Source organism: Mustela nivalis, assembly GCF_964662115.1.
Source record: "Mustela nivalis genome assembly, chromosome: 17".
NCBI lineage: Eukaryota > Metazoa > Chordata > Mammalia > Carnivora > Mustelidae > Mustela > Mustela nivalis.
In genome coordinates this window covers 20,927,821-20,953,339 of record NC_139036.1, presented here as the reverse complement: position 1 = coordinate 20,953,339, position 25,519 = coordinate 20,927,821, and the positions used below count along the sequence as shown (strand labels likewise).

At 45.5% G+C, this 25,519-nt stretch overlaps 2 protein-coding genes across 7 annotated transcripts in view; both read right to left on the bottom strand.

The window, feature by feature from the left end:
- The window catches only part of ALDOC (aldolase, fructose-bisphosphate C), a 1,020,901-nt gene that overhangs the window by 4,243 nt on the left and 991,139 nt on the right, over positions 1-25,519 (bottom strand). The gene's annotated exons all lie outside the window — the stretch shown is intronic.
- On the bottom strand, positions 246-25,129 carry SPAG5 (sperm associated antigen 5). 6 transcript variants are annotated; one of them, XM_082707020.1, is made up of 24 exons: positions 24,482-25,129; positions 24,086-24,201; positions 16,500-17,587; positions 16,223-16,400; positions 10,279-10,353; positions 9,753-9,845; positions 9,246-9,380; positions 9,033-9,152; positions 8,820-8,912; positions 8,605-8,718; positions 8,145-8,238; positions 7,746-7,893; positions 7,564-7,666; positions 7,241-7,374; positions 6,572-6,710; positions 2,649-2,760; positions 2,450-2,536; positions 2,066-2,186; positions 1,837-1,948; positions 1,366-1,446; positions 1,036-1,191; positions 880-954; positions 669-749; positions 246-438 (listed from the first exon to the last, which is right to left on the bottom strand). In XM_082707020.1, exons 2-24 carry the CDS (start codon positions 24,197-24,199, stop codon positions 367-369), a joined length of 3,525 nt encoding a protein of 1,174 aa, XP_082563146.1. In that variant the 5' UTR covers positions 24,200-24,201; positions 24,482-25,129; the 3' UTR covers positions 246-366. The 6 variants fall into 6 exon arrangements, with proteins under 6 accessions (XP_082563146.1, XP_082563145.1, XP_082563149.1 ...); XM_082707019.1 differs by having other exon boundaries at positions 24,086-24,211; positions 24,482-25,127; XM_082707023.1 differs by having other exon boundaries at positions 16,500-17,583; positions 24,086-24,211; positions 24,482-24,766.

Below are 25,519 nucleotides of genomic sequence, written 5' to 3'. Positions count from 1 at the left end.
CTGGAGGGGGGATGAAGAAGGTAAGAGAATGAATCCATGTCTGTCCCACCCCCAGGCTAAGAGCCAAGGAACAAGCAGTCCAGTGCCCAGTGAGTTTGAGGAAGCAAGGGAAGGGAGGAGGAGCCATTGCTCTGGATGCAGGGGGAGGGTGGTATGGAGGGAGCCCAGGCAGGAAAGCCAACAAGGTTCTCTAGCCTCATAGATCCCCCACACCCAAAAATCAGGATTCAGTGAACTTGAAGAAATACATTAAATATATTTTATTTAAATAACATTAAACACAGCTAGCTCTTTGTCCGTTGGTCCTGGTGTTGGGCTAAGGGAGTACTGCAGGTAAGGGTGAAACAGATTCCAGCTTTCAGTTTCTTAGCTCAGAAATTCCAGCAATCCCTGTAGCTCCTTGCAACCCCTCACAACCTCTGGGATGGACTGCAGAGTCTGGGAAGAGGCATAAAAGGCAGATTAGGGTCATAAGTCCAAGGCTCCCAGCCCCAGGAAGCACCAACTGGGTCAGAGGGGAGAGAGCAGAAGCCACAGAGAAGCCTGCAACAGTGAGTCAGGCCCAGGCCTCAGCACAGGCTGGGAACCACAGAGATGCTCCTGAGTACTTCCTGGGGCCAAGCCCTATGCCAGGTGCCTTAGCTACATCAACTCCCTCCCTCCTTTACCTCATAAATATGCTGAACAATGTCATCTAGTTTCTTTAACTCCTTGTCAGAGCGCCGAAGATTCTCCTCTAGTATGTTTCTCTAGAAAACAGACAAGATGCATTAAGTCCTACACTCAGAAAAACAGCATAGCTTGTGGGGCAAGGAAAATATGGCAGAGCACTTGCTAGTAGTAGTGGGAAATGGCCCTGAATGGCATGGGAATTCTTACATGGCTCTGGAACTTGACCATGAGTTTTGCCTTCTCATTTTTCATCTCCAGGAACATCACCCTCAATTTGTCCACCTGTAGGTATATTCGGATCAGCAGAGGCACAGCCTAGGGTTCTCACCAGCTGCCCAGCTCCTCTGCTGAGTCACCTCTCACCTCTTGGGAGAGCCACACTTTCTCTTGGATCCAGTTAGTAGCCATAGGCTGACAGTCGGGGTTCAGCTGACCTGCTAGAGTCTCTTGGAGCACCTTAGTCTCTGTCTCTGCACGCCGAAGTGAGCGGGTGAGCTGGGTTACCTCCTCTCTAAGGCTCTGGGGACAAGAATGGACAGATGTCCAGTAGCCCTCAAAGGGCCTCTCTACCCTTATTATCCCATGTGGTGAACGGTGAACAAGGGAAGACCAGGGATCCATTTCCCACCAAATCTGAAATTCTAGCCCTCAGGGACACAGAAGGTGGAGGGCCAGGCATCATACTGAACATACTATGAGCTCGCCGCTCCTGTCTATCTGCTCTAGGATCTTCTCATTCTGCTGTTGTATCACTTCCTGGAGCTCCTTTTCATTCTGTGAGGGAAAGGGAGGTAAGAAGCACTGAGAGAGCTGGCTTCTTAGCAGCCCTTGCCAGGAGATAGGATTTAGTGTCTGACCCCTGTCCAGCTCCAATAACACCAATTGATAACACTCCCGATTCTTCCTCTAGGGCTACATCAGGCAAGGCATGTTTCAGTGTTGAGAGAGTTCTGCCAGAGTTCCTGACTTCTAGGTCATCCTGGGAGATGGGTCAGCCCATTGCTAATTCCCAAATGTGTAAAATGGCTGACCCCAGGAAGGGCAAAACTAGGGCAAGGATTGGAAAATCCCCACCACCCAGATTCCTGGAGAGACCACTGCTCCCAATGGGCCAGTAGAGCTGCCCCAGTTCTTCATCGCCCCACTTCTAGGCCCTTCCTTCACCTTGTAGCGCAAGCACAAGGCCTGGTTCAGCTTCTCTATGTCTGCCTCCTTTGCCTTCTGGGCTTCCTGATGCTGTTCTTCCTGGGCCTGTAGACTTGCCTGCAGATCACAACTAGGGGAGGGAAAAATTCAGCATTATTTCTGTCCTCCCAGGTGCTGGCTGGGCCCTGGACATAAGGAGCCATCTCACGTGACCTGCCCCCTCTGATCAAGACCACCCTCCACTCACATCTTTCGCTGCCAAGTCCTGACAGCTTCCTCTTTAGACTCTTGCAGCAGGGAGCACAGGCTTTGAAGCTCCAGAGTCATTTCACCCATTTCTGCCAGGCTCTTCTCCATGCCTGGGATCTCTGAAAGAGCAAGTGCTAGCTGGAAGCAGAGCCCTTGGGCTCTGGAAGGAAGAAGTGTGGGTAGCCCTCGCCACCACAACTCTTATCCATGTTCCCCACCCATAGGATTTAAATTTCCAGAACACCGCAGATCCCAAAAGGCAGAAATAAAATGAGCCCATGTAAAATTGAGGTTTTTAGAGCAAATTACTTCTCACTGTTTTACTCTTTATCATGAGTACCAGATCTAGAAATGAGGCAGGATCCCTGGAGCCCATCCTAACCTGTAGGCTGAAGGGAAACCATTGATGCTACTCGGGTGAAAGCACTCTTGTCACTTCCGAGCAAGGGCACAGGAGATGCTTCTGACTCTGAAACAAAACCAACCAAGGTAGAGGGCTCCTCTGGTGACCCAGTCAAGGGTCTGCCATAACAGAAGCCAGGGCCACAACTCTCCCACCCCTAAATCCCAGGGCCTTTAACCTTCATCTGCCACTGTTGTCAAGACATTTCCCAGGAAGGCGCTGGCAGTAGGCAGAGGGCATTCCTGGGCAGGAGCACAGGCTGTGCTTACCACGGGGGTCTCTGGTTCAGCCTAAGGATAGAGGAGAAACATGGTCAGCGGCTCTTCAGGCTTATGATCTCTTAAACTTCCAGGTACCAAGAAGCCACCTCCTCTGGAATGCTGTTCCATCTACTCTCTTTTTTCTCTTTCAGCACCTTCTCAATTAGCTCCTTTCCCAAAATTTAATTCTCTCACAAAACAACAACAACAACAACAACAAAAACACAAACACAGAAACCTTCTTAACTTAAATCCCATTTTTTAATTTAATTTTATTTATTTATTTCACAGACAGATCACAAGTAGGCAGAGAGGCAGGCAGAGAGAGAGGGGGAAGCAGGCTCCCCGCTGAGCAGAGAGCCCAATGTGGGGCTCGATCCCAGGACCCTGAGATCACGACCCGAGCCGAAGGCAGAGGCTCAACCCACTGAGCCACCCAGGTGCCCCACTAAATCCCATTTTTAAACTGCCTTTTCTCTTTCCCCTCCGATCAAGAAAAAGATAAAGAAGCCTACATTTCCCGCCTAAAACTGTCATTATCTAGTGACTCCCTAGCCCACTACACTCAGTCTTCTTCCTCACCATTCCACCAAAACTCATTTGGTTCACTAAGGGCATCCTTACTTTCAAATTCCACAGACATGTTTCAGCTCTTGTTTTACCTGACCTATTTGATAATCGATGACCATGTTCTTCTTTTAGAAACTTCCTTTTCTTGGGGTGCCTGGGTGGCTCAGTGGGTTAAAGCCTCTGCCTTCAGCCCAGGTCATGATCCCAGGGTCCTGGGATCAAGCCCCACATTGGGCTTTCTGCTCAGCAGGGAGCCTGCTTCCTCCCCCTGCTCTCTCTGCCTACTTGCGATCTCTGTCAAATTTTAAAAAATAAAAAAATTAAAAACTTTAAAAAAAAAAGAAACTTCTTTTTCTCAGCTTCTGGGACATGACTCTCTCCTTCATACACACGCCTCATAACTTTCTCACTATTTCTTCTCTCTATCCACGGGTTGTTCCTTAAACTGTTGGACTCCTTTTGGTTCATCCTTGGCCTTCTTTATACTCTAATCCATTCCCTAGGCCTTGCCTTGGGGAACTCCACAAAAAAGCTACTACTACGTGGATGAACTTTCTAGCTGTCTCTCTCAAGTAGATTATTTTCTCAATCTCCAGACCCAAAAGCCTGTGAAAAATCTACCAGAACGCTCCACAGTCTACCTGAAATTTAGGTTACATAAGGCTGACCTCACCATTTTCCCTGTCCCATCCCACCAAAAATCTGTTCCTCCTCCAGTTTATGACACTAGGGCCGGGGGATTGGGAGGGCAGCAACTGACAGTCTGTGGTTCAGATCTGGCCTGCCACCTGTCTTGGTAAATAAGCTTTATTGAAATACAGCCATACATTTATTTACATATTATCTATGGCTGCTTTTGAGCTACAAAGGCATAGTTGAGTAGTTAAGATAGTGACAACATGGCCAAAAAGACAAAAGTACGATATTGTACTTTATGGGAAAAGTGTGCCACCCCCAGTTCTAGAAAGTATCATCATCTTTCCAGCAATTTAGAGACGATCCTTCACTCTTCCACCTTACTCCTACACCAAATTGGTTACCAGGTTCTATTACTTCTATTTTCTTCTTCTTTTTTTTTTTTTAAAGATTTTATTTATTTATTTGACAGAGAGAGATCACAAGTAGGCAGAGAGGCAGGCAGAGAGAGAGAGAGGAGGAAGCAGGCTCCCTGCTGAGCAGAGAGCCCGATGCGGGACTCGATCCCAGGACCCTGAGATCATGACCTGAGCCGAAGGCAGCGGCTTAACCCACTGAGCCACCCAGGCACCCACTTCTATTTTCTAAATTCGTATTCAATTCATCCAGTCCACCCTTTCCTTTCTAACCCTTCTATAATCGCCATTAGTTCAAACCTCCAGGCCTCCTGTCTACTTCTCTAGTTTTGTCTCCTTGTCATTCTTGCCCCATATAGCTTCTATACTGAAAAGCTACTTCCCAGACTCCAAACCTGCCAAATTCCTTATGAGCAGGGCCTTATCTTGTTCACCTGTAACCCCAGCACATAACCCAGGTCATGTTATAAGGTAGACACTACAAGAAGAGTACACACAGTGCCTCTCTGACTTTCATAGTCAGAAAGGCACTTTCTGACTTTGCCTAGTAGGCCTTCCTACATAACCCTGCCCCTGCCCCACCCCCACCTTCCAAAACTCAAGACTCTGCCCAAGGATCACCTGCTCTGAGAAGACATGCTAACTCTCAAAGGTATAACTGATGCTTCCTCCATGAAGACCTCTATCATGATCCCAAGTCAAGATGTCAAGGTTACACCTATCTTCCCTGCAACACTGTGGATTCTTTCACATTTTCTGTGCTCAGCACACACTAGGGTCAGATCATAAGCACTTCCAAATTTCAGGATCGTGGTTGTACCTTTCAATGTTGAATAAGCTGATTAACTATTCCGAAAGATATGTGTGGTGTGCACTGTGGGAAAGCCAAAGAAGAAAGGCTAAATTTCTGTTTTCTGTTTTTTTTTTTTAAATATTTTATTTATTTGACAGAGAGAGCAAGTTCACAAGTAGGTAGATGGGGTAGGGCGGGGGGAAGCAGGCTCTCTGCTAGAGAGCCTGATGCGGGGGACTTGATCCCAGGACCCTGAGATCAAGACCTGAGCCAAAGACAGAGGCTTAATCCACTGAGCCACATAGGTGCCCCCTCTTTTTTTTTTAAATATTTATTTATTTGAGAGAGAGAGGAAGAGTGAGTGCAGGGGGAGGGCCAGAGTGAGAGGAAGAGAGAGAAAATCTCCAGCAGACTCACCAGAGTGTGGAGCCCAGCCTGGGGCTTGATCTCATGATCCTGAGATCATGAACTGAGCTGAAATCTAGTCAGATGCTTAACCAACCGAATCACACAGGTGTCCCATCTGCTTTCTTTCTTTCTTTTTTTTTTTTTTAAAGATTTTATTGATTTTATTTGACAGAGATCACAAGCAGGCAGAGAGGCAGGCAGAGAGAGGGAGGAGAAAGCAGGCTCCCTGCTGAGCAGAGAGCCCTATGTGGGGCTCAATCCTAGGACCCTGAGATCATGACCTGAGCCAAAGGCAGAGGCTTTAACCCACTGAGCCACCCAGGCGCCCCCCATCTGCTTTCTTTAAACATCATAATCTAGATGATGAGAACAGACATCTGAGGGAAACTAATGCAAGTGCAAAAGGAGAGTAAGTTCATGAAGAATACAGCAGGAGATCACTGAGTCCATGTGATTCTGGAACATTTGAAAGAAGTTGAAATAAGGAGGATAAAGAAAGGAAAAGGTATTTCTAGTTTCTAGAAAATGGGCATGGTAACAGCCCAAGTCTGGGTATGATTAGAGACAGGGCATGTATGATTAGAGACATGTGGTATACAGGCAGTCTAGTTGGAGTAAAGGGTTCATAATAGGCAGGAAACAGATGAAAAAAAGGATGACAGCATGAAGTACTGTAGGTAACTGAAAGTCAGTGAAGGTCAGAGATGGAAGAAGAGTAGTGTTTTAGGAAGACCATTCTGCATGATAAAGATACAACTGGAAAAACTCTCATCAACTAGGAATAGAGGAGAACTTCCTCAACCTACAAAAGCCTGCAGCTAACATCATACTTAAGATCAGGAATGAGGGAAGGATGTCCCCTTTTACCCCTCCCTTTCCATGTAGTGGTGGAAGTTCTAGCTAATGAAGTAGGACGAGAAAAGGAAATTAAAAATCTACAGATTGGGAAGGAAAGAATAAAATTGTCTTTGGTTGAAGATATGATTGGAAAGGAAGAGAAGGAATCCCTGGATCCTACCTTCTCCTTTAGTTTTGCCTTTAAGAAGAGGGTGAGTCTCCGTAGTTGCTCAGTCAGCATCCCTAGCTCTTGGGAATACTGGCGGGTCTTCTCCAGGTGTTGTTCCTGGTTCTCTGCTATGGTTCTAGCCAGGTTAGCCCTGAAATTAGGAAAGAATAGAGAATACAGCCAAAGACCAGGCAACCTCTGAACTCCTCTCCCAAATCCCCACACGGAGCTTCATTCAAAAAGGAAACATGGGGCGCCTGGGTGACTCAGTCAGTTGGGCGTCTGACTCTTGATTTCAGCTCAGGTCATGAGTCCTGGGATCCAGCCTGGCCTCAGCCTCTGCACTCAGTGTGGGGTCTGCTGTCCCCCTCCCTCTAGTTCTCCCCCTTCTCATGCTCTCATTCTCTTTTTCTCTCTTTCGAATGAATAAATAACATCTTAAAAAAAAAAAAAAAAAAAAGAGGAAAACAAGAGGTTCTTGGATCATGTCACAGTCTCCAAGACTGCAGTTTCTGAAGTGTTCCGAGGAAGCATTAAACACTTAGTAGGTGAATGTCTACGGCCATACCACCTGAACGCACCCGATCTCGTCTGATCTCGGAAGCTAAGCAGGATCGGGCCTGGTTAGTACTTGGATGGGAAACACTTAGTAGGTGAAGCACAGAAACGTAGAAATCTTACTTCAGGTTCTCCACAGTGTCCTTGAGGTCCTCACACTGCAGGCTGCGCTCCCGGAGTGCTTCCAGCGTGGTTTTCAACTGACATTCCACCTGACCCAGCTCTAAGTGAGCAACCTGATTCTCTTGGTCTGCAAACTGGGGACACAGGAAAAGGAAGGAAGGCAAGGGGCAAGAGAGGGAGGGGGTGAAAATGAGCTAAGTGGGAAATTTCAGAGCCCTGGGAACAGAGGCTTTTTCTGGTCCCCAGCCTCAAATGTCACCAGCACAGCATCAGGTAAGAGGCACGCTGCTCCCAGCTCCCCTGCCCCGAGCCATGTTCCTCACCTCCAGGGTCTCCTTCAGGTCTTGGACCTCCTTGGCCAGGACGGCCTGTTGCTGCTGCAGCTCTGCCTGCGTGTGTTTTAGTTCCACCGCTTCCTTTTGCCATCTGCCAAAGACCTTCTTTTAGATCCCAGCCATCCTACACTCTGGGTGCTGACTGCCACCACAACCCAATAGTGACTCACTGAGTAGCCTGTTCCTCATTGCTCTGTGTCAGCTGGCTGAGCAACTCATCCTTCATGGCCAGGTCCTGGGTACAATGGGCATGCTGACTCTGTAGCTCTTTTAGCTGACTCTCCATGCTGGCCAGACTCTGCAGCTGAGCCCGGATATCTAAACGAAAAGTATCCTAATGACAGCATGTAGTCATCAGGCCAAAACCTCTCTGTTCTTCTGCTCTGAAAAAAATGCTCCACAGCACTTCTTTGTTCTACTGCCATACGCCAGGCTTCAGCAGGGCACAGGGCTTGTTCGTGTCTGTATGTGTACGTGTACACACACACACACACACACACACACACACACACACCACCACCACCACCACACACACACACACACACACACACACAGACACACACACCTACCTGTTGCTAGGTGACTGTTTTCCAACTCTAGTTGTTCTATTCGGCTTTTGCAGTCCTCTAAATGGGTAGTAGCTTGTTCCAGCTCCCTGGAAACCTAGGAAGAAAAGATAGATTTTTCTCCTATGATTCTTCCTGAATCAGGAATCCTAGGACTCAGACCAGCTTCTCTTTCTGGACAGAACAGCAAAGCACCTTGCTCCTGGGCAGTAACACTGCAGAAATAAGTTCCCCAGTAAAAAAGGAGAAAGAGGAGAAAAGTAGCTGAAGAAGATACTAAAGAGAAAAGGAAACAACTGGGCCCAAAGCCATCTACAGTGAAAGGACCTGGCTGGTCTCCAAACCCAGAGGAGAAAAAGGACACAACCAGGGAAAGAGGCTAATGATACCACTCATTAGAAAGGCCTTCTACAGAGGAGGATGAGGAAACCAGGCCTAAGAAGTCCCCACTTCTGGTTTGTACCTGCTGCTTTTCCTCAATTGCAGCATCACGTTCCTGCAGGGTCTGCCGGCTCTTGGCTTTGAGTTTCTCTGTGAGTTGTTGAGACCGGCTCAGCAAGGCTGTCCATGTTACGTACTAGTAGGGGAAGCAAGCAGGTCAAGAGAGCACATTCGAGGCAGGGCTCCTAACAGGGCGGGCTGGGAGTAAAGGGTGATATAATAGCCCCAAATACTCACATCCAGCTGCATGGATATCCAGTCCTGTTGTAGGTTTGAAGTCAGACTTGCTGTCTGCTGAGCCACCTCTTTCTGCTCAGCATGAAGCCCAACCTACACAAGAAGGATTGCCTACAGAGATGGCCCCCTCCCTCTGGATACAACAGAGTGTGAGGATATGGCCATCCCAGTGTGTCAGCTTAGATCCCAGGGAAGAAAATGCCTTCAAATTACCAGCTGGGCCTGGGTCTCCTTCAAAAGGCCTCTGAAGTTCCCAGTGGATGCCAGGTCCTGTTCCAGCTGGCTGATGCGCTGGCTGGCATGTGCACAGAAAGCCTCTAGCACAGCCTCCGCCTGTTGAGGGAAGAGGGCAAGTAACTCTGTGTTCTTGCAGGAACCCTGAGGAAGAGACCTCCCACATCCAGGAACAAAGGCCTGGCACCTTACCGCGTCCTTGCCTCTAAGTGCCATTTCCTCTTTGTGTTTTGCCTCCTCCCTTTCTGCTTTGAGGCTCTGGAGCCTTGCCTTCAACTTCTTCAACACGTCACAACAGCAGGAGACCAGGGTTTCTGCATGCCGAGACTACAAGATAAGAATCAGACACCGCGGGCACCTGGGTGGCTCAGTGGGTTAAGCCGCGGCCTTCAGCTCAGGTCATGATCTCAGGGTCCTGGGATCGAGTCCCGCTTCGGGCTCTCTGCTCAGCGGGGAGCCTGCTTCCTCCTTTCTCTCTCTCTCTGCCTGCCTCTCTGCCTACTTGTGATCTCTCTCTGTCAGATAAATAAATAAAATCTCTAAAATAAATAAATGAATGAATGAATGAATGAATGAATGAATGAATAAATAAATAAATTAAATCTTTAAAAAAAAAAAAAAAAGAATCAGACACCACGTCCAGTTCCTTTTTTTGGACTTTCAGTCTCACCGGAGTGCCTTCACCTTCGTGCTGCTTACCTCCTGACTCACGGCAGTTTTATCTTCCTCTAAGTGCAACAGAGATAGATGAAGCAAGGATATCAGCTCTTTAGAAGCCAGCACCCAAGACTGCTGTAAATGGAAAGGTGGTTAGGTTAGACCAGAGACCAAATAAAGTCACTAAGTCGGAACTAATAACCAAGGGCACTGGGAGGGGAAACCACTGACCCCAGTTTCAAGCTCCCAGTAGGGAGAAGATAATCACCATCTGCTAACCACCCAGAACTCTCCATTCTTTTTTTTTTTTAAGATTTTATTTATTTATTTGAGAGAGAGAGATCACAAGTAGGCCGAGAGGCAGGCAGAGAAAGAGAGAGGGAAGCAGGCTCCCCGCCGAGCAGAGAGCTCGATGTGAGGCTCGATCCGAGGCTCGATCCCAGGACCCTGATACCATGACCCAAGCCAAAGGCAGCGGCCCAACCCACTGAGCCACCCAAGTGCCCCAAGACTCATTCTTGATCATCACAGGACACCCAGAGATGGCATAAAGGCAATCAGTACTTACCATGACATTCCTGGTCTGCTGCAGAGCCTGTCCAATCTCTTGGCTCTCCTGAAGATGCTGAGGTTTCTTACTTGTCTAGTCAGAGAAACAAAAGTGTGCCCTTTGAAGAGGCAACATGCCCCACCAGCGCCACATTCCCCCTCCCATCTGCCAAGATCCAGGACCCTCTCCTATGAAAAGCAGGAGCAAGGCTCACAGCTGAAGGAAGCTGAGTCAGAAAAAAATCCAGAGGTACATAAAAAAATTCCTTTTCAAAATAACCTTTTTCAGGCGCCTGGGTGGCTCAGTGGGTTAAGCTGCTGCCTTTGGCTCAGGTCATGATCCCAGAGTCCTGGGATAGAGTCCCGCAACAGGTTCTCTGCTCGGCGGGGAGCCTGCTTCCCCCCCCCTCTCTGCCTGCTTGTGATTTCTCTGTCAAATAAAATCTTAAAAAAAAAAAACAACAAAAAAAAACACAACTTTTTCTAACTATAAGGATGACATGTGTTTAAAGGTTTATAAAAGTTTGGAAATATAGAGTGAATAAAATGGAAAAAGAAGCCATTAATAATTTCACCATCCGGAGCAATGATTCTTTTTTTTTTTTTTTTTTTAGATGTAATTTATTTATTTGAGAGACAGCAAACATGAGCGGGGAGGGGGACAGAGGGAGAAGGACAGGGCCAAGCAGACTCCCTGCTGACCTCAGAGCCAGACCCAGGACTCTATCCCAGGACTCTGAGATCATGATCTGAGCAGAAATCAAGAGTTGGCCGCTTAACCGACTGACCCGCCCAAGGACCCCTAGAGCAATGATTTTTTTTTTTAAGATTTTATTTATTTATTTGACAGAGAGAGATCACAAGTAGGCAGAGAGGCAGGCAGAGAGAGGGGAGGAAGCAGGCTTCCCGCTGAGCAGAGAGCCCAATGCAGGACTCGATCCCAGGACCCCAAGATCATGACCCGAGCTGAAAGCAGCGGCTCAACCCACTGAGCCACCCAGGTGCCCAAGAGCAATGATTCTTAACCAACAGTATAGCAACTACCCTGAAAGATTTCACTATAACTCCACACCAGAGATTTTCTGGCTATAGGGATTTATTGTAACTGAGGAGTATATTACTTCCCTCAGGTGTCAGGAAGATTACTGATTTAGAAAGAAACTACCAAATTGGGGCGCCTGGGTGGCTCAGCAGGTTAAAGCCTCTGCCTTCGGCCCAGGTCATGATCCCAGGACCCTGGGATCGAGCCCCACATCGGGCTCTCTGCTCAGTGCAGAGCCTGCTTCTCTCTCTCTTTCTCTGCCTGCCTCTCTGCCTACTTGTGTGCTCTGTCAAATAAATAAATAAAATCTTTAAAAAAAAAAAAAAAAAAAAAGAAACTACCAAATTCAAGGGGCCTGGGTGGCTCAGGTCATGATCCCGGGGTCCTGGGATCGAGCCCTACATCGGGCTCTCCCTGCTCTGCCTGCCAATCCCCTTGCTTGTGCTCTATCAAATAAATAAAATCTTGAAAAAAGAAACTACCTTATTCAATAAATTCTAAGATGATTATCTTTTTATACAATAGTGCCACTGAAATTGGGATGCATCTTAATACTGACAGTGTTTTAGGTATGATGAAAGACAGTAATGCTTAAGAAAATCACAACTGAGGGGCGCCTGGGTGGCTCAGTGGGTTAAGCCGCTGCCTTCGGCACAGGTCATGATCTCAGGGTCCTGGGATCGAGTCCCGCATCGGGCTCTCTGCTCAGCAGGGAGCCTGCTTCCTTCTCTCTCTCTCTCTGCCTGCCTCTCAGTGTACTTGTGATTTCTCTCTGTCAAATAAATAAATAAAATCTTTAAAAAAAAAAAAAGAAAGAAAATCACAACTGAGATTATAACATAAATAAACATGGGGTCTTCCTTCTATTACTTAATTTCATTATATTAATGTTATTTAACCTTGAGTTTATATTCACTCTCTTCACTGAAATTGCCTGAGACTGGAACATGGGGACCTATCAAAGTAGAGTACACTCATTTTTAACTTCCGCTGATACTTTACCTCACCTCGAAGCCTTTCAGAAATTATCTAAACTCTGATTTCCTTTCTTTTTTTTGTAATTTCCTTTCTTTAAAAGCCATGATTTATGTTATACTTCCTTTCCATGTTATTAAAAACTCTTCATAAGCATACTTTAAAATTACGTTGCAGGGTGCCTGGGTGGTATGTTGGTTCATCTGCCTTTGGCTTAGGTCATGATCTCCAGGTCCTGAGATCTAGCACCCCCCCCCCACCCCCCCACCCCCCCACCCCCCCACCCCCCCCCACCCCCCCACCCCCCCACCCCCCCCCCCCCCCCGCACTGCCCTGCTCAGCAGGGAGTCTGCTCTCTCTTTCTCTCCCTCAGCCCCTCCCCACTGCTCATTCTCTCTCTCTCTCAAATAAACATCTTTAAATAAATAAATAAATAAAATTACATTGCAGAATATCCCATCTTATGGTGTTTTCGAAAAAAGCTACTGCCTTTATGCAGCATTTTTTTTTAACTCTTAGGATACATTCCTAGAAGTGGAACTACTGGGTCAAAAAGTCTGAATTGCTTTAATGATCTTAAACTACTTTCAAAAAAGGTTGAACCAATTTATACACCCTACCTACAATGGGACAATATTTACCAGTATTATCTATTTTATTTTTTGCCATTTTGTGAGACGAAAATAGTTTTCATTCTTTTAATTTGTAATTCTCTTAATTTCTAGTAACCTTCTTGAATATTTCTTAGTCGTTTTTCTCATTCTCTGTCTATGCCTTACCTTAGTGCAGATAAAAATTAGTATGCTGTGTAGAGTGGAAAAGTATGATCTTGAGACAGCAGAGCCATACAAAGACTCAGGTTCTGAGAGAAAAGCCCAGAAATGTCATTACTGCTGAAAGGCAGCCATCATCTGAGACAAAACCTGTGGGAGCAGCAGTGCTGAGTCATGATGTTACAGCAGTCTGGATTTAAGGCGACAGAGCTTGTGGCATTAGCTGCTCCCCTCCCCTGCAGAGCGGCCATTATTCCCCACCACATCGTGTGTGGTAAGGCCCACAGCACTCTGTGAGAGCTGGGCAGGGCACGAATGCTCCTCAGAGCGGGGCAGTCAGGCAAGTGATGAGATTAGTGTGAAGGAGGCAGCCAAGCGGGAAGGACAGGACACTGTGATGGGGAATAGGGAATGGCGGCAGGTGCTGTCACTGCCCCTCTTTGGCTCTGGCTCAGTGGCCTCCAAAGGGATTTGGCAAGCTTCAGGGAAAGAGTGGGGAAGGAGGTCAGGATTTTGGCAGAAGGTAAAGTTGAGGATATTTTCAACCCCAGGTCTCTGGGCATTTGGAGACCAGCTCTTCTTAGCAGTAGCTACCCGTTATCTCAAAGGCCACAAGACTGAGGCTCTCAATTCCTTCCCTGGACACCATTCCCTTCCTTTCTCAACCTGTGCTGTCACAACCAGAATCCTCTAGAATAGTGGTCTTTAAACTGTTTTCCTCTCATATCTCACAGGATAACCTTGAAAGACTGAGTACTCTTAAGTTTAAAATGTTATAAAGGCTGTAATTTTAACCATGTTATAAATATTGATAGTTTGAGGGGCGCCTGGGTGGCTCAGTGGGTTAGAGCCTCTGCCTTCAGCTCAGGTCATGACCCCAGGGTCCTGGGATCAAGCCCTGCATCTGGCTCTCTGCTCAGCAGGGAGCCTGCTTCCTCCTCTCTCTGCCTGCCTCTCTGCCTACTTGTGATCTCTCTCTGTGTGTCAAATAAATAAATAAAAAATCTTAAAAAAAAAAAAATGCATAAACAGGGGCCACTGGGTAGCTCAGCCAGTTAAGCATCCCACTCTTGATTTTGGTCAGGTCATGATCTCATGGTCCTGGGATCAGGCCCTACATGGGGCTCTGCACTCAGTAGGGCGTTCACATAAGGATCCTCTCTCTCCCTTTCCCTCTGCCCCTGCCCCTGCGCACATGTACACTCTCTCTCAAATAAATAAATCTTTTTAAACAATGCATACACAAGCTCTTCCTAAAGGTCGGAAATTTAAAATAATAATAATAATGATAATAATAATAATAAATAATAAAAATAGATTTAAATTTTTTTAATTTTAAAAATTTAAAATAAAATAAATTTAAAAAATAAAATAATTTAAAACAAAAAAAGATCAGAAATTTGGGGGTCCCTGGGTGGCTCAGTTGATTAAGCATCTGACTCTTGATTTCAGCTCAGGTCATGATTTCAGGGTGGTGAGATCAAGCCCTGCTTTGGGCTTTACCCTCAGTGGGGAGTCTGCTTCTCTCCTTCTCGTTCTCCCTCTGCCTCTGCATGCATGCACATCCTCCCTCTCAACTAAATAAATCTTTAAATCTTTAAAAAGAGTCAGAAATTTTTTATCATCCTTTCTTCCTTGAACCTTGTATTTTTACACTCAGAATTTTATCCTCACGTAATATATTTTAATTCTATAATATATTAAGTCTATTATTAATCAATATCTCTGCAACCAAGAAGTCCATTTAACCCAGTAACATTTTATTGGGAATAATTTATTAATAAAAAGGACAGCAATTCCCTCCCCTTATTAACTCATGTGTCTGTGGATTACTATAATTCCTACACTAAGACATGCTTCAGCAACAATTCTATGCTGATTTTCCTTTCTTCTAGATGTAAGAACTGAGAATCTGCTTCACATAAGTAATGGGCATAAGTAGGAATGGAGGAAGAAAAGACCCAATTCTAGGTGCTCCTTTGGAGATACATGCCAAAATCTCAATAGTGAACTTCAGTCAAAATTTTTAATAATCCACATGTGTTACGTTATCATTGCAGCCATTTGCTTTCTCAGCATGTACACAAAGATTTTCTACTGTCCTTTGATTATTATCCCTTGACAATGTAAGATTCAGGATAGGTCATGAATATGCTCCTCTTTAGGAAAGTAGGAAAGGGCCACTGAGAATGAGGAAGTAGGAAAGAAAAAAATTAGTTAAGAATACATGTGCGGGGCGCCTGGGTGGCTCAGTGGGTTAAGCCGCTGCCTTCGGCTCAGGTCATGATCTCAGGGTCCTGGGATCGAGTCCCGCATCGGGCTCTCTGCTCAGCAGGGAGCCTGCTTCCTCCTCTCTCTCTGTCTGCCTCTCTGCCTGCTTGTCATCTCTCTCTGTCAAATAAATAAATAAAATCTTAAAAAAAAAAGAAAAAAAAAAAAAAAAGAATACATGTGCGGGGGCCGCCTGGATAGCTCAGTGGGTTAAAGCCTCTGCCTTCAGTTTGGGTCATGATCCCAGACTTCTGGGATCGAGCCCCGCATCGGGCTCTCTGCTCAGAGGGAAGCCTGCTTCCTCCTCTCTCTCTCTGTCTGCCTCTCTGCCTGCTTGTGATCTCTGTCAAATAAATAAATAAAATTAAAAAAAAAAAAAAAAAAAAGAATACATGTGTGGTGATTCACAGACCTGTACCCCTGGGGCTAATAATACATTATATGTTAATAAAAAATTAAAATTAAAAAAAAAAAGAGTACATGTGAAAGATGAACATCTAGAAACTGATTCCTTTAAAACTTTCCTTGCTTGGGGCGCCTGGGTGGCTCAGTGGTTTGGGCTGCTGCCTTTGGCTCGGGTCATGATCTCAGGGTCCTGGGATCGAGCCCCGCATCGGGCTCCCTGCTCCGCAGGAAGCCTGCTTCCCTCTCTCTCTCTCTCTGCCTGCCTCTCTGCCTACTTGTGATCTCCGTCTTTCAAATAAATAAATAAAATCTTTAAAAAAAAAAAAATAAATAAATAAATAAATAAATAAAATAAAACTTTCCTTGCTTATATTCCCTAGGAAAATGATGATGTATCCCAGGGGTATAATGAGTACCCACAGCTCTAAGGGATTTTCCAGATCCTCAGCTTTTATACATATTTTAAAGAAGAGGGCCCACTGGGAAGAACTTCTTACCCCACTGGGAGATGTGTCAGTCTGTGTGCTGCTGTCCCGAACCTCTGAGTGAGGGACAGTCAGCTGGCTCTTCCAGTCCCGCAGCTGGCGGGAGAGAACCTCCAGGAGGATGAGAGAGTTCAGCAGGTTATCTTCTAGGTCATGTCGAGATAAGGCAGTTAGATCCAGAGGACGGTTGCTGCAAGAAAAGAACATGAGAAGAAAGAAAGGGTGAGGGAATGGGAGCAGCAGGTCCTGATTAATGGAGCCCAGGGGCACAAAGATACAGGACACTTACCCCCATAGGAGGTGCTCTGTCTCAGAAGTACCATCCTTGATATCCACTGGGCCTGTCTGTGAGGTGTTTGTACTCTTTTCCTGTGCTGCTGGGGGAGTAAACCAAGTCCCCACCGAGCAAGTAGGGAAAGGGGTAGTACTAATCGCAGCATCCCGAAGCACAGAGGGAAGGGATAAGCTCTGGCGGAGATTTTCCAGCATAATCGAAGTATTTACATCTTTTTCCAGCCAGGCCAGTGGGGACATCCAAGGCCCTGTATCAGAGATGAGAACCCTACCAGCATCTTCTACTGCAGGGTCTGGAGCTGCCTGGGATTCCATCTCTCCTGGATTTGGAGTTAGGCATGTGGATGGAGTATCTCCCATATTTAAGACAAGTGCTTGATCTCCTAACTCAGTCTTCTCAAGGAGTGTGGGAAAGCTAAGTTCTCTTTCCTCTACAGATCTGTGCTCTACAACTCCCTCCCCTGGGTCCACATGCCTGGCAGGGAAATCTGCTGCTAAGGCAGTTGACGGGGAGAGCCAGAGCATGGAGGAAGGCAAGAAGATATTACTTTCCGAAGGGACTAAGTCCTCAACCATAGCCTCAGTCCTACCACCCCTGAGGCTTTCTTTGGAGCAGTGTGGCTGTTGCGCTGAACAGGGATTTGGTAGACTCTCCAAGATATGGGATGGAGGATGCAGAAATGTAGGTTTATCAGGTATAGCGGGAACAACCTCTGAAAAGCTGTCTTCTTTGCAGGCCGCCACCCCTTCTCTTAGCAGATCTCCTAGCCTCAGAGGCTCATCTGGAAATGAGCTGTTTGTCTCTGTCATAGTATCTAAATGAGCTTCAAGTGTAACGTCTTGCTGTTGTCTCACTGGAGAGGGTACAAGGACCATGGTTTTAACCACATTGTTGTCCAGGGGATCTACAGCTTCCTCAGATATTTTAGGAGTAGAGTTAGTTTGGGGATTCAGATCTAGGGGCTGCTCATCTGATTCATGCTGACAAGGATCTTTTAGCCACTTTGAGGTGAACTGTTCTGAAGGGGAATCTGTCCTCTTGGCATTGATAAAATCGGGTGGAGATGCGGTGTTGCTGCCTTCCTGACAAAGAAAACAAAAGGAGGTGACCAAGGCAGTCAATTCAGGTTCCCAACATATAATTATGGGTACAGAATATTGTCTGAACTCAAAGGAAGAGTTTTCATCACCTCTGTATAGGGAAAATTTGGCTAAGTCTTTTTTTTTTTTTTAAAGATTTTATTTATTTATTTGTCAGAGAGAAAACGAGCGAGATCGAGCACAGGCAGACAGAGTGGAAGGCAGAGTCAGAGGGAGAGGGAGAAGCAGGCTCCCTGCGGAGCAAGGAGCCCGATGTGGGACTCGATCCCAGGACGCTGGGATCATGACCTGAGCCAAAGGCAGCTGCTTAACCAACTGAGCCACCCAGGCGTCCCAAAATTTGGCTAAGTCTTGCTGCGCACTAAAGAAACCCTAAACTAAACCCTGACTAAAGCTGGGAAACCAACTTAGATCTTTGCAAGTGAACAAGCCTACAATATAAACAAGGCTGAGATAATCTATCTATATCCTGGGGAGATGGTAGCTTGAATGTGACCCACTTGTCTCCAATCCTAACTCCAACCTACTTTTAGAGGAATGGGTAGGAAGGATCTCTAGGTAAGCTCTGCCAGACCCTAGAGTTGCTCCAAGATTTTCCCTCTTCTGGGATAGATGAGAAATTGGGGACCAGAGTTAATATACTGTCTTGCTGGAGACCACAGAAATCTATGGACCCTAGGATAAAGGGCAACATCAATCTGAAGTAGAGACCCAGTCTCCTTGGCCTCAAGAGCTGAGAGTGTCCTGAAACACATGGGATGAATCCATTTAACCCTTGGTATTTTTAGAGCTCTAACCTTTACAGCAGAGGAAAATGAAGAACAGAGACTTCCTCCTGATGCCTCATAAAGGACTGATAACCCCCCACATGCTGGTTCACAGCCACAAAGACCACTGTGCCCTCTACCACCTCCAGGGTTGCTGGTCCTGAGACTCAATGAACAAGAAAGGGAAAATATGACTGTACTTAAATGGATGTAATAGGCACAGAAAGGATAAATCCTAAGATAGTTAGAAAAAGTAGACCCTAACAAAACAGCTGATAGAAGAAACAGATGACAATGGAAGAAGATTTGAGTACAACAACACACATATACAAAGACCTTCTGGAAATAGTAAAAAGAACTTTTAGGGCACCTGGGTGGCTCAGTGGGTTGGGCCGCTGCCTTCGGCTCAGGTCATGATCTCGGGGTCCTGGGATCGAGTCCCGCATCGGGCTCTCTGCTCAGCAGGGAGCCTGCTTCCTCCTCTCTCTCTCTCTGCCTGCCTCTCTGCCTACTTGTGATCTCTCTCTGTGAAATAAATAAATAAAATCTTTAAAAAAAAAAAAAACTTTTATTTTTATTTTATTTTATTTTTTTTAATATTTTATTTATTTATTTGACAGAGAGAAATCACAAGTAGACAGAGAGGCAGGCAGAGAGAGAGAGAGGGAAGCAGGCTCCATGCTGAGCAGAGAGCCCGATGCAGGACTCGATCCCAGGACCCTGAGATCATGACCTGAGCCAAAGGCAGACACTTGACCAACTGAGCCACCCAGGCGCCCCTATAAAGTACTTTTTTTTTTTTTTTTTTTTCCTATAAAGTACTTTTAAACAAAAAATTCAGCAAACTGAATTAAAAGAGGATAGTACAATACATACACACAAAGCCCTTATGGAAATAATAAATATTACTTTTAATTAAAAAATTCAATAAAATGAATTGAAAGACAATGATCAGAGTAGAGGTTGGAATTACTGACCTGGCTCATCAAGTGGAAAAGTATCTTAAAGCAAAGACAAAAATACAAAGAAATATAAACCTTAGGGAAGACCTAAAAGAATTGGAAGATAAATCCAGTAAATCTAACATGTGAAGAAAAAAGTGCCATGAAGAAATTAACAAATTTTATAATTAACAATATTTAATTACTAACAAGTAAACAAATATAATTAACAAATATTATAAGAAAGTTTCTCCAAGGTAAAGAAAGACCAGAGTTTGCATATTGAAATGGCTTACCAAGTTCCAAGCAAGACTGTTAAGAAAAAATAAAATTACTGAAGTATATAAGGAAGATAAAACTATTTCAGTAGCTTGAGATAGAAAGAACAATTATGTTCCCCCAAAAAAACAAAAAATCAGACTTATGTGAAATCTCTCATTTACATCAGTGGATAAAACTTTAAAACATAAGGTTAAGCTAAAAATGGCTTCTGATATTCTGGCAATTTGCTGACTGAGTGTTGATTACAATGACAGGTACTTCATACAAATTTGTTAAGTTGTATATTTTATGTACTTTCACACATTTTATTTCAGTTTTTTTTTAAAGATTTTATTTATTTACTTATCTGTCAGAGGGAGAGAGCACAGGCAGGGAGAGTGACAGGCAGAGGCAAAGAGAGAAGCAGCCTCTTGGCTTAGCAAGGATCCCAGGATCCCGGGATCATGACCCGAGACAAAGACAGTGGCTTAACGGACTGAGCCACCCAGGCGTCCCTTTATTTCAGGTTTGGTTTGTTTGTTTTTTTTTCCAGTTTTTAGAAGTTTTTCTTTCAAAGTGCTTTAAAGGAAAAGTAGAAAATAAAGTGATGACAAAGAGACATGAGGTTAAAGCAAACAAAAAGAGCAAAGACAGCAATATTAGTAAGGTTAGAGCACTACCATAATAAAAGACATAAATGAAGATATGAAATAAAAAACATAAATCAGTATGCAATAGATAGCTCAGAAACTAAATAAACAAACCAAAGACTCTGAGAAATGTAAACTTACACTTACAGTTTTTGCTGTGTTTATCAAGTTCCTATTCATTTTTTTTTTTAAATAACTTATGGAAACAATATTTGAAAATCTTAAAACTGGTAATATATAATATATAAAGAACTCTTACAATTCAACAACAACAACAAAATAACCCAATTTAAAAATGGGCAAAAAGGGGCTCCTGGATGGCTCAGTGGGTTAAGCCTCTGCCTTCAGCTCAGGTCATGGTCTCAGGGTCTTGGGATCAAGCCCCACATCAGGCTCTCTGCTCAGTGGTGAGCCTGCTTCCTCCTCTCTCTCTGCCCGCCTCTCTGCCTACTTCTGATCTCTCTGTCAAATAAATAAATAAAATCTTTTTAAAAAATGGGCAAAAAATTGGGGTGCCTGTGTGGCTCAGTTGGTTAATCGACTGCCTTAGGCTCAGAGGTCATGATCCTGGAGGGAGTCCTAGGATCGAGTCCCACAGGAAGCCTGCTTCTTCCTCTGACCCTTCCCCCTTCTCATGCTCTCTCTCTCATTCTCTTTCAAATAAATAAGCAAAATCTTAAAAAAAAAAATGGAGGGTGCCTGGGTGGCTCAGTGGGTTAAGCCGCTGCCTTCGGCTCAGGTCATGATCTCAGGGTCCTGGGATCAAGTCCCGCATCGGGCTCTCTGCTCAGCAGGGAGCCTGCTTCCTCCTCTCTCTCTGCCTACTTGTAATCTCTCTCTGTCAAATAAATAAATAAAATCTTAAAAAAAAAAAAATGGACAAAAAACTTTAAAACAGACATTTCTTGAGGTAATACAAATGACCAAAAAGTACGTGAAAAGATCCTCAACATCACTAATTATTAGGGAAATGCAAATAAAAACCACAATGACATAACACCTCACACCCATTAAAATGGCCACTATAAAAAACAAAACAAAAAGTACCAAGTGGGGGCACCTGTCTTCGGCTCAGGTCATGATCTCAGGGTCCTGGGATCAAGTCCCGTGTCAGGCTCTCTGCTCGGTGGGGAGCCTGCTTCCTCCTCTCTCTCTGCCTTCTTTTCTGCCTATCTGTGATCTCTCTCTATCAAATAAAAATAAATAAAAATATTAAAAAAAAAAAAGTACCAAGTGTTGGTGAGGATGTAGAAAATTACTTTAAGGATTTATTTATTTATTTGAGAGAAAGAGAGAGAGCACAAGTACACACATGGGAGAGCAGGGAAAGGGAGACAGGTACTCTTTTTTTTAACCTAGACTATACTAATATGGTAAATTACAATTAAATAAAACTAATATATTTTAATTTTAATTTAAAAAATTTTTTAAAGATTTTATTTATTTATTTACAGAGACAGACACAGTGAGAGAGAGCATGCAAGTAGAGGGGAGTGGGGGGTTGGTGGGAGAGGGAGAAGCAGGCTTCCTGATGTGCAGGGAGCCCAATGTAGGGCTTGCTCCGAGGACCCTGGGATCCTGATCTGAGCCAAAGGTAGCCACTTAACTGACTGAGCCACCCAGGCTCCCCTAAAAGTCAAAATTTAGGTCCTCAGTCATAATAACTACCTTTTAAGTGCTCAACAGCCACAAAACTTATGGCCACCATACTGGACAACACATATTATCAAACATTCCCTTCAACCCAGAAAGTTTTGGGTATTTTTGTTTTGTTTTGTTTTTAAGATTTATTTATTTATTTGAGAGAGAGAAAGAGAAAGAGAGAATGAGGGTGAGCGAGCAGGGGGAGGGGCAGGAGAGGGAGAGGGGAAGCAGACTGCAGAGCCGACACGGGGCTCATTCCCATGATCCTGAGAGGACAACCTGAGCTGAAACCAAGTCAAATGCTCAAATGACAGTGCCCCACCAGAAAGTTCTACTGGTCAGTAAGTGTTAAAACAGTGTTTTTAAGAAAGGCTGCTACCTTTATACATATGTTATTCAGGAAGTCTCTGTTTTTACATATTCTTCTTTCCTCCTCTAACCTATTTAATTTATATTGTATCTCAAAAATAATTCAGACTCCAAAGGAGCAGCGGAATGGCTTAGTGGGTGGAGCATGCAACTCTTGAACTTGGGATCCTGAATTCAAGCCCCACGTTGGGTATGGAGCCTACTAAAGAAAAAATAAAAATAACTAGTGCTCGCTTCGGCAGCACATATACTAAAATTGGAACGATACAGAGAAGATTAGCATGGCCCCTGCGCAAGGATGACACGCAAATTCGTGAAGCGTTCCATATTTTTTTAAATTAAAAAAATAAATAGGGGCGCCTGGGTGGCTCAGTGGGTTAAGCCGCTGTCTTCGGCTCAGGTCATGATCTCAGAGTCTTGGGATCGAGTCCCGCATCGGGCTCTCCGCTCAGCGGAGAGCCTGCTTCCCTCTCTCTCTCTCTGCCTGCCTCTCCATCTACTTGTGATTTCTCTCTGTCAAATAAATAAATAAAATCTTTAAAAAATAAATAAATAAATAAATAAATAAATAAAAATAACTAAAAATAGGGACACTTGGGTGGCTCAGTCTGTTTATTGGCTGCCTTTGGCTCAGGTTGTGATCCCAGAGTCCCGGGATCGAGTTTCGCATTGGGCTCCTTGCTCAGCAGGAAGCCTGCTTCTCTCTCTGCCTCTGCCTGCCACTCTGCCTGCTTGTGCTCTCTCTCTCGCTGACAAATGAATAAATTTTAAAAATCTTTTAAAAAATCAACTAAAAATAAAAATGTTACAAATAGGGGTGCCTGGGTGGCTCAGTGGGTTAAGCCGCTGCCTTCGGCTCAGGTCATGATCTCAGGGTCCTGGGATCGAGTCCCGCATCGGGCTCTCTGCTCAGCAGGGAGCCTGCTTCCTTCTCTCTCTCTCTGCCTGCCTCTCAGTGTACTTGTAATTTCTCTCTGTCAAATAAATAAATAAAATCTTTAAAAAAAAATGTTACAAATAATTTAGTCTGCATGAAAAAGGGCAGATAGAGGTTAATGAGATACCAAATCATAGAAAAGAAAAAGGAAGCAAATCTTCCTATTTCAAGGAGTAACCGTAGCTATATCTGATGATCAAATTTGACCCTAAGCTCTCTAGAAGCCAGAGCAAGAGGGAAAATACCGTAGACTACCTAATTCTCCTTATCAGAAAGAAAGAGGATAGCAATTTCTTCAGGAAGACAAGTATCCCAGGCAGTTAAGTTCTAAAAGAAATTTCTTTAAGGAATTTTATAGAGGGGTCAATCTCCTTCCTCGGCAAGTTTTTACAACAACTGAAAAGCAGTTTCCACGTGGCTACTTCTCTCAAGACTTTTGAAAAAAGTACAACTCAGTGAGGGCAATTCTACATGGGGCTAGTTTAAAAGAAGTCTGTCCAGGTACCCTGCCTTCTAGTGGGGTAACTTGATCCCAGGAAGAGTTCTGGCAACCTCTTGGAATCAACGTGGATATTGCCTCACTGTGGCAGCTGACTGATCTCTGCGTGTGAGCCCACATTAGCGGGAGAACCACTAATCAAAGTGATAGTGTTTCTCAGTAGTTTGGTAAAGGTTTAACGGGGGAGGAGGTGATAAAAACTAACAGCTAAATAGAGGTCTGGGTTCCCCGTGGATTTCCTTTAACCACCCTAGGGCACCTCTCTGTTGGCCTGAATAGCTGTAAATGGATGTCACTAAGGCAGAAGACTTCATTATCCTTATTAATTACGTTCCAGCCTTGGCCCTCTGTTCCTCTGAGCTTTCGACCTCGGCGAAGAGCCCAGTCGAGAAGCCGGCCAGGCGAATCTCACCTGCAATCCCAGCTTGCACAGTGATGAGGTCGGCGAGTAGCCTATCGGGGGCCCTTTTCCAGAGTTGGGGAGGGCACCGGGCTGCAGAATAAGTTCTCGGAGAGGAGTTCTCATAGCTGGTTTTCCCTGAGAAAGGAGAGTGTGAGAAAGCCTGGGCTGGGCCAGGCCGGCCCCTCTTCTCTTTCTAAGAAGCTCCTGAGGCAATAGGAAGAGTAGACTTCCACCGCAGCCGCGCTTAAGCGGCAGGACCGTTAATAGACCACACACACAGACACACAGACACACACCCCTTCCCCAAGTTCCCCTCGACCCAGCTTTCCAGGACACTCGGCGCTGCGGCGTCCCGCCCCAAAGCCCCGACCCAGCTCTCTCCGTCCCTGAGGTTCTCTTGCTCACCGGTTGGGGCGAAGGCGACAGGATAACGTTCAGTTTTTTCACCCGCCACATTTTCACCACAGAACGCGCAGCGATCACCACCCAGACCCAAAAGCAGACGCCATGTTCACCCGCCGTCTTTATTTGAAACTGCGCCGCGCCTCTCGATTGGCTGCGAGGGTCTAGGTGCGTCGGCCTAGCCGTCCGCCGCAGGCTCGAGCCCGGCGGAGGAGGCGGGGCTTAAGATGGCCCGGCCCCGCCTCCACCCACGGGCTCGCGGGCCCAGCGCGCAGTCTTTAAGGACCCGAGTCTTCACCACCTGCGCAGGAGGGGGTTGGAGGTTTGGAAGTCCCCGGGGCCCGAGGCCCGTTTTGTGGTCTCACCTCGGGGCGGGTATCCAGATAGCTGGAGAGTCAAAGAGTCTGTCCCTCCCACTTCCAGTGGACCCTCCTCACACCCTGTCTGAAGTGTCTCGGTCGCCGGCCACAGGTGTCTCCCCAGGTTTGCCTTAGTTACCTGGCGCCTCAGCCTTGACGGGGAAGTGCGGGCCGGGGAGCGAGGAAGGGAGAGGGGAGTGGAGCCTTCTGTAACCAGGACTGGTGCGTCCGAGCGCGTGGGCCCTACGTCTGGGGTGGCCTGAGCTGGAATTTAGCCTCTTCGGAATTTCTCGTGTTTTCCTGGGACTTACACATAGCCTGCTACAAGTTTACGGGAACAATAGCTAACCAGTATTGAACATTTATTCTGTACCTGGCACTGTTCCAGATGCTTTATCTATATTAACTCCTCTAATCCTCCTAAGGACCTGTGAGTAGGTGATGTAAATATCACCCTTTTGCAGACGAGAAACTGAGTCCTAATGAAATTGGCCCCGGTAGTAAATGACAGAGTCGAGATTTCAACCCACACCACCACCTAACGACAGGACTGTATTCTCCTGTGGTCCTGAATTACCTCCATGGGAAGTCTAGCTGTTGAAGGTGGACCTGATTTTTGGAAACAGCCTAATGCTAAGTATTGAGTTCATGATAAAGTGTGTTCATTGCAACACTCACTGTA

Coding starts and splice junctions, on each gene's coding strand:
- SPAG5 (XM_082707019.1), bottom strand. CDS start 24,532: ATGTGGCGGGTGAAAAAACTGAACGTTATCCTGTCGCCTTCGCCCCAA. Junction 8,239..8,604: donor CAATTGAGGAAAAGCAGCAG/GTACAAACCAGA, acceptor TTTTCTTCCTAG/GTTTCCAGGGAGCTGGAACA. Junction 6,711..7,240: donor GACACTGTGGAGAACCTGAA/GTAAGATTTCTA, acceptor TCCTAATTTCAG/GGCTAACCTGGCTAGAACCA.